Raw genomic sequence first — 19,961 nt, 5'->3', positions numbered from 1 at the left:
TATGCTTTAACAAATAATTCCATCTCTAAGATATTTACAATAAAGGCTAAATTACCCAAAATGTCATGGAGTCACCACTTCCATACTCTCAAAGCATAGATAATACTACTCAGTTAAAATTGTTAACAAAAGTGAAAACACAGTGTTGCTGTCAATAGTAAGTAGTCAAATATTATATGTGGGTATTAATCAATTTTAAAAAGAATATAGTATTGAACATAAAAATAAAACATTTCTCTTCCAAATCTGTACAACTTCAAAGTTATTTCAACATGTTTTCCACGACTAGTTACAGTATTCAAAAGCTAATGAATCTATCTACCCCATCAAATAATAAGGCTAGAAGCACTAAAGTCTGGAGAGAAGACAATGTAATAGACGCATAAGGAATCAAACAAACAAAAAAGAAAAAATAGTGAAGGAAAACATGTCATGCAATTGAGAAACATTAGGAAATATTTTAAAGTCCTTTCTTGAGCAAATATTCATTTTCCGACATACACCCTTCTTAGATTATTCATTATTTTAGCTATTAAAGTTTGGCTGATTATCAAATAATCGAGATGAATTTTATTGCCATTGACCTTCATAGTTTGACTATGCTATGGCATACTTTACTATGCCAACTGCCTCTGTGTCTAAATAAGTAAATAATGAACAAAATAATCGTCATAACGAGGAAAGAACAGTTCGGAGAGGTGCCACTCCAGCTGCTGCACAGAGTGCAGTGTCTTCTGAAGTGTTTTACGGTTAGCTGTATGAATAGCCTTAGCTCAGAAAGGTCATGCCCGGGTCCCAGGTTTGAACAGAGATATAACCTCTAGACATGAAGGCCTTTCCAGAATCAAGCATGTTCTGGGTTTATCACTTTTATTTTAATATCTTCTTTGCGTTATAATTCACATACCAAAAAATTTGTCCTTTTAAAGTGTATAATTCATGTGTTCGTAGTATGTACACACAGTTGTGCAACAATCACTTCCGCCTAATTTTAGAACACTTTTTTATCACCCTGAAAAGAAACCCTACACTTATTAGCGGTAATTTTCCACTGTCCCTGTCCCCAGATTCTGAAAACCACTAAACTACGGTCCCTATGGATTGCTGGACATATCATATAAATGAAATCACATAATACCTAGCGTCTGTGTCAAGTTTTTTCACCTGGCATAAAGTTTTCAAGGGTAATTGTGTTGTAGTATTTACCAGTGCCTCACTCTTTTTATGGCTAAGTAATATTCCACTGCATGAAAATACCATATTTTGTTTCTCCATTCATCAATTGATGGGTATTTGGGTTGTTTCCATTCTTTAGATTTATGAATACTGTTGCTATAAACAGTGTATACAAGTATTTGTGTAGACACACATTTTCAGTTTTCATGGGTATATACCTAGCTGTGGAATTTCTGGATTATATGTTAACTCTATGTTTAACTCTTTGATGAACCACCAAACTATTTTTCCAAATGGCTGCACCATTTTACATTCTAACCAGCAATGTATAAAAGTTCCCATTTCTCCAGGTCCTGGCCAATATTTGTTATACTCTGTCTCTGTTGACCATGGCCAGCCTCGCTGTGGGAAATGGTATCTTACTGTGGTCTTGATTTGCCTTTCCCTGATGACTGATGACCTTCTCATGTGCTTACTAGCCACTTGTATAGCCTTTGGGGAAAATGTCTACTCGGATCCTTTGGCCATTTTTACACTGGGATATTTGTTTTTCTGTTGTTGAATTTTAAAAGTTCTCTCTATGTTCTGGAGACTAGTGCCTTATCAGACATGTTATTCGCAAATACCTTCTCCCATCCTGTGGGGTGTCATCTTGCGTTCTTGGTAGTGTCCTTTGAATTACAAATACCTTTAATTCTGACAAGGTCAAATTTATATTTTCTTGTGTTGCTTTTGGTGTCCTATCCAAAGTTACAGACATTTCTGCCTATATTGTCTTTTTGTGGTTTTATAGTTTTAGCTCTTACATTTAAGCCTTCTATCCATGACGAGTTCATTTTTATATATGGTGTGTGGGAAGCTTCCAACTTAATTCTTTGCAGATGGATATCTAGTTGTCCCAGTACCACTGGTTGAAAGGACTATTCTTTCCTCATTGACTAATTGCCTTAGCATATTTGTTGAATATCAATTGACCATAAATGCGGGAGTTTATTTCTGGATTTTTGGTTCTATTCAGTTGATCTATATGATTATTCTTATGCCAGTACAATGTGGTCTCGATTACTGTAGCTTTGTAGTATGTTTTGAAATCAGGAAGTGTGTCCTTCAACTTGCTTCTGCCTTTTCAAGATTGTTTTAACTCTTCTGGCTCCTTTGTATTTCCACGTGAATTTTAAGATCAGCTTGGCGTTTTCTGCAAAACAGGCAGTTGGGATTTTGATATGGATTGTGTGAAATCTCTAGCCTATGTGAGATGAGCTGCCATCCTGATAATACTAAGTCTTCCAATCCATGAACGCGGATGTCTTTTCATTTAGTTAGGTCTTCTTTAATTGCTCTCAGCAATGTTTGGTAATTTTTAAATGTTTAATTCTTTCACTTTCTTAAATTTATTCCTAATTTTTAAATGCCATTTTAAATGGAATTACTTAATTTCATGTTCAGATGGTTCATTACGAGGTAAAGAAGCACAATTTCTCTTTGTATATTCATCTTTCATCCCATAACCTTGCTGTACTCATTTATTATCTTTAATAGTGTGTGTGCATGCGTGCACATCTATGTGTGTGTGTGGGGGGGGCATTCTTTAGGATTTTCTATATACAATGTCAATCTGTAAAGAAGTACGGTTTTACTTCCTCCTTTCCAATTTAAATGCCTTTGATTCTTTTTATTTTTCCCAATTTCCCAAGCTAGAACCTCCAGTACTATGTTGAATAGAATGGCAAGAGTGGACATCCTTGTCTTGTTCCTGACGTCAGACAGAAAGCCTTCAGCCTTTACCATTATGTATGATGTTGGGTTTTTCACAGATGCCCTTTGTCAGGTGGAAGAGGTCTCTTTCAATTCATGGTTGTGTGTTTTACCAGCAGAGGGTGTCGAATTTTTAAATCCTTTTTCTGTATCCTCTGAGATGCTTTTGTGATTTTACCCATTATTCTATTCATATGGTATGTCACATTGATTGATTATCATATGCTGAATCAACCTTGTATCACTTGGTCTTGGTGTATAATACTTATACTTTGTTGGACTTGATTAGCTAGAATTTTGTTGAGGATCTTCTTACTGCTATTCATAAAGGATATTGGTCTAAACGTTTTTTGTGTGATGTCTTTGACTGGTTTTGGTATCAGAGTAATACCGGCCTCATAGAATGAGTTAGAAAGTGCTTTTTCCTCTTCTAGTTTCTGAAAAAGTTTGTGGAAAATTGGTGTTAATTATTCTTTAAAATTCACCAGTGAAGATTTGGAGCCTGGGCTTTTCTTTGTAGGAAGTTTTTGATTACTAATTCAATCTCCACACTTGTTTTAGGTCTAGTCAGATTTTCTATTTCCTCGTGACTCAGTTTTGGTAGTTTGTGTGTTTCTAGGAGTTTGTCCACTTCATCTAGGTCATCTCATTTGTCGACATACAATATTTCATAGTTTTCCCTTACTATTTTATTTCTGTGAGGTCCATAGTGATGTCTCCTCTTTCGTTCCTGATTTCAGTAATTTTAATCTTCTTATTTTCTTGCTAAAGATTTGTTAATTTTGTTAATCTGTTCACAGACTCACTTTTGGGTTCATTTTTTTTTTTTTTTTTACTGTTTTCTACTCTCAATTTCACTTATTTCCACTTCCTACTGCTGCTTTGGATTTAGTTTGCTCTTCCTTTTCCCCTTTACAAAGGAGCACAGTTAGGTTTTTGAGATCTTCCTACTTTTTTAATATAGGTATTTACAGCTCTATATTTCAGTCTAAGCACTGCTTTAGTTGCATCATATAAGATTTGATACATGATGTATTTTTGTTTTTATTCATGTCAAAGTATTTTTAACTTCTCTTGTAATTTTTTTCTTTGATCCATGTACATGTGTATTTCTAAAATTTCCTTTTGTTATTGGTTTCTAATTTCATTCTGTTGTGGTGAGAGAACATATTTTGTATGAGTTCAATTATTTTAGAATTTACCGAGAATTGTTTTATGGCCTAATACATGGTATATCCTGGAGAGTGTTCCATGTACACTTAAGAAGAATGTGTATTCTCCCGTTGTTAGGTGGAGTGTTCCATAAACATCTGTTAGGACTTTGTGTGATTTTTCAAGTCTCCTATTCCCTTGTTGATCTCTGTCTCGTTGTTCTATCCAGTACTTAAAGTGGGGTACTAACGTCTTGAACTATTATCATTGAATCATGATTCACCTTTAAAAATAACTTGTAGGAGACATTGATTTTCAGGGTGTAACTTGGTTCCAATCCCCTCTGGAATAAACCTGGAGAGTTTTCACTACCTCAAACAGCTAGTGCGTAAGGAGGCCTCTGAGACATCTGTATTTTCCTCCCTCCTCTGCTGCACAAGTTCTTTTGATTTCCACTAATACTAACCTAATTCCAAGGTAAATTCATCTTATCAGGTCTGAAACAGATTCCTTAGATGTTTCAAAACAAAGCAATACTATTAATCAAAAAAAAAAAAACTGCAGAGAGACTTGTGGTTTTGAACTATAAAGAAAGCTGTGAAGATACTTAAAAAAAGGTAGTAGAATATAGGATTGGATTTACCTTAGGTATTTAATAAATTCAGATCCTGGGTTCCACTCTAGAACTACTCAACGAAAATTTCTTGGGGCAGAGCCCATAAAAATGCATTTTCATATTTCTTAGGCAATTCTTATATGCCAAAAGTCTAAGGATCTGGATTCTGGGTGATAATAGTACCAAGAGCCTTCTCTTAAAGAAACATCTATCTTTAAGAACACATGCTTATACATTTTCACAGAAATACTTAAAACAAAACAAAATAAAACAACAACAAAAAACCATGTTTCACAATCCATCCTACCTGGGCAGATTATTCTGGTATTGAGCACAGGTAGGCTTTCTTTGCAGGCTGCCGCAGCGGGACCAGGGCCACAGTCCATTTGGGAACGACCTGCCCGACCGTCTGGAGACCGAGGTGCAGCTTTCACTGTTGGCAAAAGTTCCAGGTTAAAAAGAGGAGAAGATAAAAATGAGCAAGCCCCTATGAAGACATAATTTAACACATGCTTCTCAGTGGAACTGAAAATATTACACCATACTTACCTATTCTTTTATCGTTTTGTTTTCATTTTCTTGAGAGAGTTACTATGTGAAAAGACTCTGCCACAAGCAAGTATCTTGATCTCTCATCTCAAGTAGATGGAGATCAGGAGGAAAGAGGTGCCTATCATAATTAAAGGTCCATAATACTCATAATTTTAATGTGAACATCCCATATTTAAAGATTAAAAGAAATTCTGAAACCTGGTAATTTTTGAGAAAGAAACATACGTGATATAATATACATGGTCAACTAAATGCTTTTCTCATAAATGTTAGGTGAATGATCAAATTTAATTAATGTGATTCCCAGAACTAATATATGAAACATAAGTTAACATTTTCTTCTTTAAATAGAAAAATAGTATTTTTTTCAAATGAAAGCAATATACTTTTCCTGTCCTACTCAATTACTTATTCACAACTAATTGCCCCAAAGAGTTCTATCATATTTTTATAAAAGCCCAATGATACATTTAAAAAATTGTTCCAAAAGAGAATTACTTTCAAAGTTAACAACAAAAAGAGATATTCTATCTAATCTGGGGCATTTTAATGAAGAGGAAAGAGTATCTTTAACTAATTTGGAAGCTATTAGCAGATGTTTTAAAAAAAAAACAGTAATCCTCAAATTCAATTTAAAAGTACTCTAAAACTTAATTACCTTTACTCTCTCGAAGACTAATTACAAACTAACTATATTAATCTTACACTCTCTTCTCTCTGTTCAAAAGCACTCTAGTTGCATTTAAAAAAAAAAGAGTAGAACAGGCACTCTTTATTTTTTTTGGACAGATGGGAGCCCGTCTGGAGCTAACTTCTAATAAAAACAATCTTTTGATATCCATTTCTGATAAAAAGCAGAGAGCACCCTAATGACCAAGACTGATGTTCCATTTCAGGTAAATAAATTAATGTTTCATGGGTTTCTTTAAACATCTCATTACTCATCTTAATATACCGTATTTTGCACATCTCGGGCATATGAATTTTTACATAAAATAATAATACAATGAGTGTGCTTCAAAAATGATTAATACAGAAACACTTCTATTGCTACTAATTCCTACCCAATCGGATCACTAGCCAAAAAATAAGACCAAATACTACGCCATTGAAGACCTGCACAATCTTATTGCTATTGAAATTTCAGTACCAATATCTACAACTCTTTATCTGCATTTTTTAGTTTCATCTGCAGACTACAATGGAAATGTCAAGTTCACAAAAGTAGTGTAAGGTGGGATGGCAGCTGGTTGAAAAACCATTAGCGAACAGCGTTGATAAACGTATCCTCCAAAGACAGCCGCTATCTGAGGGAAAACTATCAAGCAGCATATTGTAACGATGCCATTGTCAGCCCTGCTTGAGTTGACATTTTTTTAACGGATGCAACATACAAGGCCTGCTTATCAAATGCCAGATGAAGGAAACTTGAAACGATAGAGTCAAGCTTCAAAAGATTTTGACAAGGTGAAATGGTAACTCCAAATCGAAAAGATAAAATTTCAGAAGGACGAGTGTAAAGTACTATAATTTATAGGTTAAAAATAAATCACTTGCACGAAAACAGGAGGAGGAGACCAGGTTCAAATAATACTATTATATAATACTTTGCCTCAGAAAAGAGACCTCGGATAGTTTTTGTAACATCAAAAATGTCCACAACGAGTAGTGTATGGTGGTAAGTGCATTATCACAGTACAGAAATGTCTGGAAAATTTTGTTCAAAATGGGAATCGTATTTTAAGATAAGCACTTACCACACATGGGCATAACCAGAAAAACAAAATTTTCTTTTTTTAATTAACCAAAAAGCACTACACAAGTGCTATGTCGTTACTATTAACACGATCACACATAAAAGTTTATTCATTATAATCATAATCATGGGTAGAAATTTAAGGAAGAAAATATAAAGCTCAATATAAAGAAAAACTTTCTAACCATTAGAGCTGACCATAAAAGTAGCATGTATTGAAAGCGAGTGGGCCAAAGGCTCAAAGGCCCTCTGCCAGAGGAGTTGTAAGGCGTGCTTGCGTTGGATTACAGGGCAAATAAGGTCTAAAGAGTCTAAGGTTATAACATTGGGTTGCGTGCTAGAATAGGTACACGTGAAGCCTGAAAGGGCAGAAGTTGTAGATTATGCACTCGTTGGTTGTATGCCAGACATATAAGGTTTAATTCTGATGTCTCTAAGAGTTTCAAATACAAGGAAGGAATAGTCTTTCAAAGTTAATGTAATCAGTACCAGCAGCAGTGGCGGTAGTAGCAATAATAGTAATAATGACGGCAAACACACTTATACAGCACTGTGTACCAGCCACTATTCTAGGCACTTCGTGTACATAAACTCATTTATCCCTCGCAACAAGCAGGTGCATCAGGAAATAGGTTCACTGTTATTGCCATTTTACAGATGAGAAAAGCACAGAGAAGTTAAGTAACACGCTCAAGTTTATAGGTCATGAAAGTAAAAATCCAGCCACTGCAAACAGTTCTGATGTGTTGACTTTTCGTTAGTACTATGAAATTTTTTCCCTAGTCTCATCTTCATTAAAATTTTTAATTTCTGCTTTGTTTTACTCTAAGTAAATTAATTTTTCCATTAGACAAAGTGATAGATTAAAAGCAAAATCCATCCTCAATTCAAACCTAAAAAGAAGAGAAATTGTTAACATTCTTCAAGCAACTACATATTAACTTACGTGCAAAAAATAGTTTCAGTAGAGAAAGGGTTTTAACTAGATATCCTATCATTTTAAAGTTTAATTTAGCAGTAAGGATTATCGGCCATTTACAGTGATGGAACTCAAGAAACCGGTGAATTATTTAAATGCCACATTTTATGCATGTGGGCCATGCAGCTTTCATATAATTTTCAAAGGAATCTGTAGGCTAAAATAGGTTAAAATCTGCTGGTTTAGGTGTTTGTTCCCTCTTTTGTCAGGAAAATTAAGATATTTGGACATGTTGGGGTCCCATAATCCTTAGTTTATAATGATAATCTCTAGCTTATATGGTAAAAAGGAAAGGGGAGAGCACTTGACCACAGTCTAAAACAGCATTACCTTTATTATTTTAATTTTCGTGAATATCTAAGCTGTAAATTCTAAAAAGCCTTGTTGGAAGTAAAAACGAAAAAATAGTTTATTTCAACGGATAAGCCTTTTGAAAACTAAAGTATTGCATTTGATTTAATTCCAAAATAATTTTATCATAACTTTCTTACCAGTTAAGGACTCCTTTGCATCCTCATCTTTAGATTCTTCTTTAGATTCATCTGTTTCTGTACTATCATAATCAAGGGACTGATTAACTGATTCACACGGGTGAACTGTCTGGTCATCCATAACTTTAAGCAGTTAAGAAGATAAATATGTTTGAACAAGTAAAAATAAAATCCATAAATATTAACATATGCTTAGAAAAAAACAAACACAAACCAAAAGAAATTCCATACTCACAAATAAACACTAATTGGCAATAAACTTGGGTGTAATGTCTGTATTAGAGATCGTAAAACTAAATAAATTGGTGAAAATTACATTTTTATTAGAATAAAAAACAAAATACAAATTACAACCTGTCAAGGGTTTTGGATATTTATTATTTATATTAAAATTAAGTTTTAGTCTACTATGAAAATTCTAAGTATATACATTATATTAATATAAAAATTAAAATATAGGCAAAACTTTTATAAATTTAAAAGAGCATGTAAACATTTAGGAAATAAATGTTAAGAAAATATTTTCAAAGTAGTTTACAGGTTTGGATGTCGTTTAGAATTCAACAGATTCCAATTAAGTAAAAAATGTTTTAAGTTTCAGAAATATTACTTAATTTTCAATTTAATTTCAATATTTGCAGTGTACTTTATTTCTGAGATTTTATTTTATGTATCATGCATATTCTGATCCTTACTACTAAAACAATAAATAGGACTAAGTATAAATTTCACTTTATCTTCTTCCGTCTTGTCTCTAAAAAAGTTGTTAAGTGTGTCCAGTCTGACTGACAGGAACATCCACTGTGCTTGTAACACGAAATGCTGCTATAACTAACTGCGTCAATCGAATGCTCGGCTACTGTGGCTAACGTGTACCTTTGCTGGCTTCTTCAATGACCTGCCTCACTGCTTTCTTTAAACTGTTCGCCCGCAACAATATCTCCTTTGCTTTGAGGGCTTTCTGGGAGGACGGTTTTGCGGTGTCATCCAAGAGCTGTTCCCTGCTTTCGCACAAGGATTCCTCGCTCGAAGATTCCATGACCTCTTCCTCCACAGTGAGACAGCGGATGGCCGGGGCAAGTGCAGCGGATGCGGACTCCGTGTGCACGGCCTGGAGCAGCTGTTCGAGCTTCTCGTTGAGGACCGAACACTAAGAACACGAAAGAAAAAAAACACGCCGCGAGGGGTCTCCGGTCAGTGGAGATGAAAAATGATCATTTAGAAATGAACGGTGTTTGATTTCAGAGTAACGATGCGATATTGGTGTTGACCACTCATCGGCTATTATAAGTTATACTTTAGGCAGCCTATGGACTAACTTGTATATAATTTTTTAAAAAACAGCACAATTCGGCACAATTATTGGTTTATACTTCCAGAACCATTCAGACTCCATTTTACTGGTGAGAGTCTTTTCAATCCCTGAATAGTTATTTTTCCTTAAAAAAAAAAAAAAACAAAAAAAAAAAAAACAAAAAACAAAAAAAACAAGCGAACAAACAAAAAAAACCTTTCCTCTAAAATGACACATCACACTAAAAATATTTACGTTATACAAAATTTGCTATACTTCATATGAAACATCACAGAAACACTTTCTGGAGGTAATCAACTTATGGCACCATTTTGAGCATAGAAACTGCAGGTCAGGCTGAGTCTTGGTGAGTTCACCATTAAAGCTTTGGTTTGCGAAGGAGGAAACAGTGTCTAAGGAAACACTTGATCAAAGAAAGAGCAAAAAGGAAAATGCACAAGGATAAAAAAGAGAAAGAAAGGAGATGCAGGAAAAAAAAAAAAACCAATAAGCACTCGCCCTTGTTTCTTTCCGCTTTTCTTAAATTACTAAGGGCACAAGAAACATTTAAGGACTGAAGCTGTTGATGCTGTTGCCTAAGGTAACTTTTATCTCCCCATAACCTCCGGGGCTTCGCTCCTGCACTTACTTGTCTCTGATGACCTGCCAAGGCAAAGTTACAGCGGGAAGAGTCAGGAGAAAAACGTGTGAATAGAGAGGGTTTTCTGCAGCTCTCCACAGGGTAGAAAAACATGAGAAAGAGACGGACGGCTCCACGCGAATGTGTGTTTCAAATCTTTCTTTCCTTCCCCTCAATTACACCATCACGGACGGCACGCGCCTGGGGTGACCCCTCTCCCTGCGTGCCCGAGAGAGCCACCAAGCCTTTCTACAAACGCCCCGTCAAGAACTCAAGAAGGCAAAGACAGCAGTAGCTTTGACGGTCAGCAAACTGCTCTTATTGTAACAAGCCTCAGAAAGCTCACAAAGCAGGGAAATCTGTGAGGATAAAGGCAACGTAAGAAACGGAACCCTGACAGGGACTGGGGACCGTGACGTCCAGGCCCCCTGAGGAGCTGTGCTGGGAGGGACCCCGACTGGCCCCAGTCTGCCTGGAAATGGAAAGCCCTTCCCCTCCCCGCTGGGACACCGGCCACTGGGCGCTGTCGCCGGCCACCCCGAATGTTGTGCGTTTCTCCTTCGAGCTGTCACCCAGTGCGTCGCTAAATTCGACTTGTCGGCAGGCCTCCAGAGATGCAGTTTCTCCTACATCCTAAAAGGTCGCCATAAAGCAGAATGTTTTCAAACCCTCATATCTGAATCAAAAGTCACTTTCCCCTTGGTTTATGATGTTCTGGCAGGAAAAATCACTGAGTCCACGTAGCTGTAAAGCAAGGTCAACGTTCACACTTTGAAAACCCTGGACGCCCCGACTGAGTGTCCTTACTTTATTGGCCACGGCATCGGCTACGACTGCGTTTTCCAACGTTTTTTCGTAAGCCTTCTCTACTTTGGCAACGAAGTCCTTTACGGTTTCACAGAGTATCCTTTGAAGAAAAGAAATTGTGCAGTTTCGGTAAACTCGGTAACCCGATTTGCTCTGATTTATAAAGATACTGAAAAGAAGCACGACTAAGCAGACTGCCAGAACACCGGGACCATCGGTGTCACTATCTGCTCTGTGACACGTCCCGATAACTGCAAGGCGTTCCCATTGATAAAAGGTAAAGGGACACATGAAGAAACTCTGCTCGACATCAATAAAAGTAATTTTAAGGTAATAACGAGTCTTTGTCAAATACTTAAATTATATCTTGATGAGAGTATTTTTAGATCCCATTTTAAAAAGTGTTATCGCCTATATGCATTATATATCTTCATAATAACGGAACCTGCAGGATTGAACAACAAAGGAAAACCTTGTCACCTGTACTGTCACTTTGCTCTGCCACACATCCTATGGCTATCTTGATAATACATTGTCCCAGAAAAGAGACCGTGCATTATGCAGCTAAAGATCGATCCGCCACTCGCTTGCATTGAGTTACACTTTCTGTATATTTATTCATTGTTTTCCTCAAGACAACATGGAAGATGAATTTAATTTAGGTCTTGTTAGTGTCAGCAATATATAGTTTTCTTGTTTGTTTCGTTTAATTACGTGTAGTTTTTTAAAACAGAACTAAAAAGACTAAAACAAAAAATGATCTGAAACACTAATAAACCTGTCTTTCAAAAGTCTTTGGCACTGGTGTTGGATTAAAAATGATGGTCAACAGAAAGGTAATATGTGATCAGCAAAGGCTAACAGTGATGCTGAAAACAGAATCAGAGTACTTAAAAACATTTCTCTTTATCGTTGGTATAGATTGAAAAAGTTGAAGGAAAAAAAAACAGGTCTAGCAGTTATTTTTGCTGTTATACTCACTTCTCTGGTATGTGAGTGACATAATGGTTAAGTTTCCAGAAGCTTAAGTATTATGAAATTGAGCCATTCAATAGATACAGGATTCTCTCTCTCTCTCTCTCTCTCTCTCTCTCTCTCTCTCTCTCGTCTCTCATCTCTCAACCATTTCCAGATTTCATTTGGACAAAATGTAGCATTTCCTAACCCTCAACCTTTTGGTTGGCTTTTTAAACTCAAATTTCTACAGAGAATGTAGCTTACTGTTTATTAGAGTTGTATTCATGGGCTTCACATAGTGTTTTGTCTTTTTGGTTCACATATAATATTTTTATGAAACTTCTTGAAATATTAAGGTCTTCTATGGGCCTGACCGAAAGTTTCTCTAAGATGTCCCACACTGACACATCCTCCTCTTCATGTAACTCCAAAATAGAGAGGTTTTGTTTGTTTGTTTGTTTTTGGGGGGGCCTCTTATTATGACACTGTCTCGATATAATTTTTTCTTGGATTTGTGGGACTGTAAGTGCTATAACATGATCACAGCTACTTTTGCTGTATTTTACTAACTCCCGGGGACCGAGCCTGCCGGTCCATCCACCTAGTATTCTAAGGAGCAGCAGGCTTAAGGCAGACGAAGCCTGGAGAACAGAGTCTGAGTCTGGGCTAGGAGAAGGCTTGCCACAAAAGGCATGAAAAGAATCAGAAGAAATGGTCTACGTTATGGTCTGTTAAGTTCCGCACTCCAAAAGTCATAGGATTTTATATTCTGGAGAAACGAACTAACTTTTTATTACACCTAAACAGTGAACGTATAATTTTTAAAAACAGAAATAAGACATTTAAAATAGTATGATTCCAAAGTCACATCAACTGGGAACTTGCAAAATTGGAGAAAAACAATTTTAACGTGTATTTACTATAGTTAACGTAGAAGAGTTTCTCCAACTGAGACACAGTTTTCTGCTTTTATACATAAAGATTTCCAGAGAATGTGCACAAATCAAATAAAAGAACGTGGAAGATAGATTTTCCCACAGAGTTAAAAAAAAATTTTTAAATCCCTAATACTATCTTGAATTAATGTTAAGACAAAATTTTGATGAAATATTTCCAACATGTTATCCCTTTAATTTCACACTCCTTTGAAGGTGAGTAGTCAACAGTGTGTGCGCACCAGATCTATACTGAAAGCTAACACATTCCACACTTACCACGCTTGATACTTCCGCCATCATCTCAATTGTATTATACGTACGATCTACACTTCTTAGCACTAGTAGTGGCACCTTCATTTACCAGTTTTCCACTTACTATTTTTTTAAAATGGGACAAATGACCACGAAACACGCAAACGAGACCCTAAGATAAATATGGCCAGGGTGCCGAAACATAACCATGTACCGGCAAGCACAGGTCATCCGACGAGAACCTGAAAAATTCGTTTTTCAACTGAGATGAAAAGTTTCAATCAGAAATTAAAGGTGATCTAGGAGTATCAACTCCTAACAGGAAAAGTAAACCTTAGCTATCCAGGTGTTCTGAGGAAAGAGTCTAAGAACTACCTGCCTTGCCTCATTTTCCCAAGGAGGGGGTTGCCAAAATTACTTCTACGGCAGATTACACATCCCAGATTCATCTGGTTCTATGACAATGTTTCCAATCTTATTATCTTTTTCCTGCAGCTGATCCCATGTTTTGAAAAGTTTTGTCTACAGAACAAGTTGCATTTATTTAGTAACTATGCTTTTCATTTTTATTCATGACACCTATGGCTGCTAATTAGTACTTCTGATTCCCAGAAGATAAACTACATTATCGTACTGAACCTAAAAAATTCCAAAGTCAAAGAAATGGTGACATTATGTTGGTTAACCTATATTAACTACTTTAGTTAACCTATGTATTAGCTATGCTAACAGGTATAGCTTTTTCCATTAGCATTTTCAACATTTTAAAAATAGTTAAAAACAGCTTAGAATACTGGGAATTACTATTTTCTGAAATAAGTATATACATGCATAAGAAGGTTAAAACATTCTGCCTTAATATTGTATTAATCAAATGGTATTAATGGAAGAAGGAAGTTCTTTATTTTATCTAGGTGGTAGTCATGAGGATGTGTGTGTATTATCTGTTCTACTCACTAAGTTGTACCCTTATGATATGGACACTTTACCACATATAGGTCACACCTCAAAATTTTTTTAAAGTAGGGATAACTAGCATAGATTTTATAAACCTTACAGAGACAGATCACCTAAATGCAATGTGAACCTTGTTTAAATTTTGATTTGAACAAAATAACTGTTTAAAAAAAAACCCTTCAAGATAATTGGGGGAAATAGATTAATGCAGAAGTATTATTAATTAGCTTTTATAAAAAGATTATTAGATACATATACTGAAAGTAGAATAAAATGATTTCTGGAATTTGCTTAGAGATGTAGCAAAAGAAAATGGGGAGTGTATGGCAAAATGTTGATAAATACTGGAGTTAAGTGAAAAGTACAGTGGGAAATCACTACTTTCTACTTTTATGTATGTTTGAAAATGCCCGTAACTAAAATTAAAATAAAAATACATCATATCACTGGTACAAAGTTATTACATATTGTCCTCTCTTTTCTGTTGTGCATCCCTTTAAGTCCAATCCCTGAGATTTTTAATCTGGGGTCATAAAGACGGGGCAGCTGGGCAGGCCTAGGGGTACAGATGAATGACGACTGGGGACCAGGGCTGGCACAGAATCTGCTTAAAGGCAAACGAGCTAGTCGGGGAGAAATCCGAAGCGAAGGCTGAGAGCAGAGCCTGGACAAGCAGCCAGGCCAAGGTCAAAGGATCATTTGAAATGTAATTGGGTAAAAACATGAAGTGACGATTTAATGATTTATTCCAGTGCTCTAGTTTATACGCTCTATTTATTTTATTACTCAACTTAGTTCTTCTATCAGTTCCATGAGGGAGGAAGGATTGGCATTCCTTGCATTCTCAAACCTGATAAAACAGACATAGGTCACGAAGCTGGCGAATGCGGAGTCTCGACCGGGACCCCAGATTTACGCCTGCTTAGTGCAACGCTGTGACCTGCTCCAGGAGTTTTCAAGTTATTTTGCAGAAATACTTCGAAGATTCCACAAATGCTTGATGCAAACACCATTTAGAAGTATAAGATTCAATTTTTTAAATGTTCAAATGACTAACTGTTTGCGATAGTAAAGACAAATATGTTACCTTTTACTCTAGGATTCACGAGTTTTTCTGCAAATCTTGGACTACAGCATCCTCCACTATTTTAATTTAATATTGGAATTCTGCCTAAGATTTTATTTGAAAAAAGATTCCCACGGCTAAAAATGTTATACCTCACAGGTGTTGAGATTAAGGAAGGTAAGGAGGAAAGGGGTGGCTGCCGAAAGGGTCCTGTCTGCGTCCGTCCAAATTTCATAACGTTAATTCCATTTAATTAAAAATATGTAAGTAAATCTTAAAAGTTCTCATTGCAAGGAGAAAAATGCAAGTATGTGAGCTGATGGATGTTAAATAAACTTACGGTAATCATTTCACGATGTGTATATATATCGAATTATTATATTGCACACTTAAAAACTAATACAACGTTCTATGTCAATTAAATCTCAATTTAAAAAATAAAGATTTAAAAAAATATAAATACGTAGGAGGCATTAATCAAAATATACCAAACCCATGAAGGTCAATATTAAGGTTTTGTTAAAATCCTAAGTATGAAAAGTGACCAGGTAAAATATTTACTTAACTATATTAAAGAATAATTCTTTTATAATTTGATATAAAATGAAAAGGTTCCACTTCAACTTCCCATCTTTCCTAGCAATGCCCTCTAAAACGTCCTCTAAAGAAGCATTTGCTTTGCAGAGAAAAGGTGATAAATACAAATGTCTTCCTTACAGAAGAAACTTAGGAAACACTGAACTGAGGTTTATGAATTTGGCCCAAGGCGAGAAAGACAATGCAGAGTGCCCAGGCCTGGGACAAACTGGAGACCCGCACTTATCGCCAGAAAGCTACACAATTCATTAAATGACACCGAACCAAACGGCATCCAAAAATGCCACCGCAGCACTGCCTGTCCAACGAAGGGCGTCGTGGCCCACCCGCCCGTCTGGGCAGCCCATGCTTCCCCGCCTTAGGTCACTCAGCCCTCTTCCTCCTGCTCAGCCCTGTCTCCTGCTCCTGGGAGCTACAGCCTCCAAAACACCTGTCTCTACATCTGTACTTCTGTCACAAGCAAGTTTGTGTATACCGATTTATCTCGTTTTCCTTTGGTTTATTTGCAAATTAAATACCTAATTTACTAAAGTTTGTGAACTTTTTCCTCTACCACTTCCCCATTCTCTTTTTTTTTAACTTCTCCCCTTTCTTTTCTGCCTCTTTCTCCATAACACTAATGTTTCTTTGTTAAGCCAGAATCCTCAAGCGTTCTTTTACTTTCGCTGATCAGCTGAAAATTTCAGCTGGTTTCATCCCTTCCTGTAGCTGACTTTCCAGTTCTTGTGACCAATATGTGGGGTACTGAAATCAAGTAGCTTTGGCTCCATGTACAGAATCAACTAAAATTGAATAAAAAATTAATCAACTTACTTGAATTCATAACTCCGAATTAAAACGTAATTATGCAATTTAAACACGCTGAGGGATGTCATTTTGAAAAAAAAAAAAAAAATCTCATCATTATTTTCTTTTCCCAATGTGAAGAGTTCCTGAATATGGTGGTCACCGAAATAATGAATTACCATGAAATGTGTTTTTCATATTATAATTAATCATAAATATTCCTTTAAATAGGAACTTAGATTAACTAAACTCTGGACACTTATTGTGCCTTTTCACAAAAATCTTTCAAATTAAGCATGAAAATATGCCCTCTACATGTACTCTGCTATAAATATGATGCTAAAGAAATTTTTTTTAAAAATTGATGCAAATTTAGTATATCTAACTCTATGAGCTACTTTGCTAATATTCTGGGGGGAAATTCACAAGGAAATGATATAAATCATAGGAATCGGCTTTCCTTGCACTTTCCCCACATAATTATGTCATGACTTCAGCTCCATAACTCACTTGGCAGATGCTATGACCACTGCACGTTCATCAGAATTGAGGATTTTTGAAAGATGAGTTGCGACCGAGTTTTCGTAAATTGTCATCTGAAAAAATAAAAATAAGAAAACACATTGTGTTATTGTTGCTAGAAAGAATGTAACTCAGTTATCCTGGCTTCAAAATGACACCTGTGACCACAGGGCAATGGCTACAATGAAAACACACAGAAGAGTCATTACACAAACGAGCGAAACAGTTCCTTTCTGTGAAACGTTTGAGTTTCTGGAATTCTTAACTTAGAAACTCATTAAAAAACAATAATTTTTTTTTAAAAAAAAATGTCATGGTGAATCTATAAAGAACGTCGACAAGTGAATACCAAAAAGCCAGACAACCCAACAAAACATGCTGCCAAAGGTCAGAAATTTAAAGAGGAAGGTATCCAAATGTCCATCAACAGGTGGAAATGTCTTCGACCTTATTGGCCAGCAGGTAAATACAAAGTAAAACCACTACACCTTCCAGAGTAGCTGAAACGAAAACAGTACCGACGACTGGGAAATGCGAAGTATTTGCAAGAGCAACAGAACTCTCGCCCAGTGCTGGTGGGAGAGCAAGCTGACGCCACGCTCAATAAATTGTGGGCAGTGTCTCCTCAAGCTAATGCGTGCCTAATACGGTGGGACCCAGCAATGCAGCTTCACATTTACGCCCAAAAGAAATGCAGACGTGGGTTCGCCTGCAGATGTGGGTTCGCCTGCAGACGTGGGTTCACCTACAGATGTGGGGTCGCCTACAGACACGCGCCAGAATGTTCACAGCAGCATTCAAATTGTAACAAACTGCACAGGTAGCAGATTGTGACAGGTGCCAAATTGGAGTGTATTTGTGCAACAGAACACTATAGGGCAATGTGAATGCATGGTTTACAACTCTGCCACACCATGGATGAGTCTCTCAGATGTAATACTGAGTGAAAGAATTCAGAAACAAATGAGTACATACAAAACGATTCTATTCCGTAAAGTACACGCACAGACAAAACTCATCTATGCCGTTAGAAGTCAGGACAGTAGTTATCTGGGTGGGAGATGGGGGGGGGGGTTCAGTGGTGGATGGACGGGGGCATGAGCGGGCTCGGGGTCTCCGGTAACACTGCCCTGTGATCTGGGTGTTGATTACATGGGTTCATCCAGTTTGTGGAAACTTACCAAGTTGTATAGTTATGATATGTACACTTCTCTGAACATATAATTCAATAAAAAGTTCTTAAAAATGCTGAATACACTGTTATACCATCATGTCAATAAATACTTCTCTCAAAGAATGATGTAATCGAATGCTCGAGGAGTCTTGTATCTGTCCCTTTTCTATTTGACTCACACTTTAACATTGTGTTGAAAGAACACGTCTTCCTAATATGTGAAAATGTGCACAATATTTGAACAGCCTCGTGTTCAGAGCCTTCTATCAAACGTTTGCCTCAAACCCATTCCGCGTCACACAGCTCAAAAATTTCCAGTGAAAACCATCTGCTCCATTCAAGCTGTCCTCCTTTGCTCTTCTGCCTGACTCAGACACCCTTTCATTGCCTTTTACTGATCGGTGTCAATTCATTCAGACTTAAATGAAGATAAATTACCCCCTGACCATACAGCCTTCCCGACTGGTCTCCTCCTGAAGGGACCTCATTCCCGACCACACCCAGTGCCACCAGCGCCACGGCACTCCATTACCTCTACGTGTCTCCTGTACTTCTGTCAAAGCCGGACCACAAACTTTACATGGAGGAAGTAGGGGAGGGGAGGAACCTCAAAGTTTCACACCATATTGCACTGACTCACAAATCTACTTTATTAAACTCCTGGGCTAAATGTTTAAAATTGAATCTTTACAGTTAAGATCGGAAAAATGAAATACATGTTTTTAAAAAGCAATGAAAGGAAATATTTTTTTGAAAAGATTAATTTCTTTTCCTACAGAGCAGACTGTCATAAAGCCTGACAAGGTAGGGGAGAATGTGTTAAACTATCATTAATTCCATTTGAATTTGTTTAAAAAGCCAAGGTTTTGTCCATTAAAATAACCAAAGGCAAAGAATAGAACCTCTTTCAGAGGAAAATTAAAAACCTTCAATGTCAGAGCATAAAATTGCTGATGTCACTTGTTAACCTATTACATCGTTATTTAGCAGAGGCGGGAAGGTCAGGTAATTATAAAGTACCGGACACCGCGATTAAGCACTCTGGGTATAGTTATCCAACTAGTTGTCCTGTTTCACAGCCAGGATGCCTGAGGCTCAGGTGAGTTGAGAGATTTGCCCAAGACCCACAGCTAATGAAGAGCAGGCAAGTGAGCGGCCAGGCCCGAGGACGCTGGGGCTTTTCCCACTACGCTGCTTGCCCCCCGCCCCCCCCAGCTCCCGAAGCAAGTCTTGTCTTTCTTGACTGTACGTGTCAAACACAAATTTCATCACGTCTCAAGTGTGTCATTGTAACAGCCTCCTTACTGGGCTTCCTATGTCTCTCTTGCTCCTTTGCGAGCCCCACTTCGCGACCCAGTGATTTAAAAAAAAACAAAAACAAAAACAAAAAAAAAACGCAAATCTGATCATGCCACCTCTCTACCTAGCAATGTCTGAGCGGATCCCTGCTCCCTTCCAGAAAATGTCAGACCCTTCGGCTCACACGCGGGACCT

The 19,961-nt window shown here is 36.9% G+C and overlaps 1 protein-coding gene across 3 annotated transcripts in view; it reads right to left on the bottom strand.

Annotated features, from left to right (window-relative positions):
- The window catches only part of DGKH (diacylglycerol kinase eta), a 155,742-nt gene that overhangs the window by 31,484 nt on the left and 104,297 nt on the right, over positions 1 to 19,961 (bottom strand). For all 3 annotated transcript variants that reach the window (XM_016158151.2, XM_016158152.2, XM_016158154.2), the window contains 5 exons: positions 17,282 to 17,367; positions 11,219 to 11,318; positions 9,354 to 9,627; positions 8,478 to 8,600; positions 5,007 to 5,132 (listed from right to left, as the gene is read on the bottom strand). In XM_016158151.2, the coding sequence (XP_016013637.2) occupies positions 5,007 to 5,132; positions 8,478 to 8,600; positions 9,354 to 9,627; positions 11,219 to 11,318; positions 17,282 to 17,367 (709 nt within the window). The remainder of the gene's footprint in view (positions 1 to 5,006; positions 5,133 to 8,477; positions 8,601 to 9,353; positions 9,628 to 11,218; positions 11,319 to 17,281; positions 17,368 to 19,961) is intronic.

Source organism: Rousettus aegyptiacus, unplaced genomic scaffold (genome assembly GCF_014176215.1).
Source record: "Rousettus aegyptiacus isolate mRouAeg1 unplaced genomic scaffold, mRouAeg1.p scaffold_m13_p_11, whole genome shotgun sequence".
NCBI classification, from domain to species: Eukaryota; Metazoa; Chordata; class Mammalia; order Chiroptera; family Pteropodidae; genus Rousettus; species Rousettus aegyptiacus.
Note: the sequence above shows the minus strand (reverse complement) of the source record. Positions and strands in the feature narration are given on the sequence as shown.